Raw genomic sequence first — 1,315 nt, 5'->3', positions numbered from 1 at the left:
TAATAATATATTTGTTTATTTCTTAACATTTGATATATTTCATAATATTCTGTTATCATTTCAATCAATCAATCAATAAAAAACATGAAAATTTGTCAAAATATATATTTTTGTCCTCCACAGAATAAAAAAATGATGACAGAAATGTCATTTTTGGATGAACTATTCCTTTAAATGGACTTTGGAAATGGATTGTCAGACTTTATTTTAAGGTACAATTTTTGCTATTAACAAACTATTATCTACAACTTTTGCCTCTATAAAGTCCTAATTTNTAGAGAGTGTGGTCATACAGATAATAAGCAACTAGTTAATAGTCCCTATACTGAAGTGTTATTGTCTTTTATAATCAAATTCTTTTGGTGACGTCCCCATGCAGCTAATGCAACGCATATAGTACTTTCATCACATTATTAATAACAGGGACAAAAATAAAATAAAAAAAAAGACTAAAAAATGAGCCCAAAAAATTTAAGGGGACAATTTTCACTCCCTAACAATTTCTGACAGTGGTTCAGAGAGAATTTGGGTTCACGGATATGTGTAGAGTTTGTTTCTGACCTGAAGTTGTTTTCTTACCGACTCGCTGTCAGACAAAGAGGACAAGCGCGTCTTCCCGGCGCGGTGCAGGTTGCTGCTGTTCTCTGAGGACTGGCTTGTTAAAGTAGAGCGTCGTGTGGACATAAAGCTACTGCTGCTGAACCGGTCTCTACGAGGCACACACAGCAGGACTCCCAAACATGGTATATACTTCGCAATGGCAGACCTGAGAGAGAAGCGATATGTGAAAGAAGGACAGGAACATTGAATCTCCAGTTCACATCAACTTCCCTTAACTGTCAATAAAATATAAAACCCTTTGTTTGTTAAAAAANAGCGTGACAGCTCAAATCAATCCTTCCCAAGGATCCTATTATTTCCAGGCGATAAGAGTGAATAAATGATGGCCTCTTCATATAGGTGCTTCATCATGAGACATTAATCTTTAGATCTGTTATAAGTAGCACATGGCCTAATGCATCCAGAGCCGATGAATGTGAAGTAAATGTGACTTGTAAAGGTCAGAATCTACCTCTGTCATCTCAAGGTACTTGTGGCTGCGCTCTGTACAGAAAACCATTGATCGATTAGGGTCTGTCTGGCCTTGAAGCACGCAGCGTGCATGTTTTTGGAACAATGTTTCTTGGTATTGGAAACTAGGGTGCGTAATAAACCGGCGCTGCTTTTTACTGCTTCACTTCTTTAATATGCAGCCAGGGTATTTCAATTTCAGTGTACAATGTAATTGTACAATGTAAAATATTGCCAGGATATA

The 1,315-nt window shown here is 36.8% G+C and overlaps 1 protein-coding gene across 1 annotated transcript in view; it reads right to left on the bottom strand.

Moving 5' to 3' along the window:
- LOC122355192 (melanopsin-A-like) overlaps positions 1-1,315 on the bottom strand; it is a 14,764-nt gene that overhangs the window by 4,466 nt on the left and 8,983 nt on the right. The window contains exon 8 of the mRNA XM_043253243.1: positions 581-766. Within this exon, the coding sequence (XP_043109178.1) occupies positions 581-766 (186 nt within the window). The remainder of the gene's footprint in view (positions 1-580; positions 767-1,315) is intronic.

Source organism: Puntigrus tetrazona, chromosome 12 (genome assembly GCF_018831695.1).
Source record: "Puntigrus tetrazona isolate hp1 chromosome 12, ASM1883169v1, whole genome shotgun sequence".
In the NCBI taxonomy this organism is placed as follows: Eukaryota; Metazoa; Chordata; class Actinopteri; order Cypriniformes; family Cyprinidae; genus Puntigrus; species Puntigrus tetrazona.
This window is presented reverse-complemented; position numbering and strand designations above follow the sequence as displayed.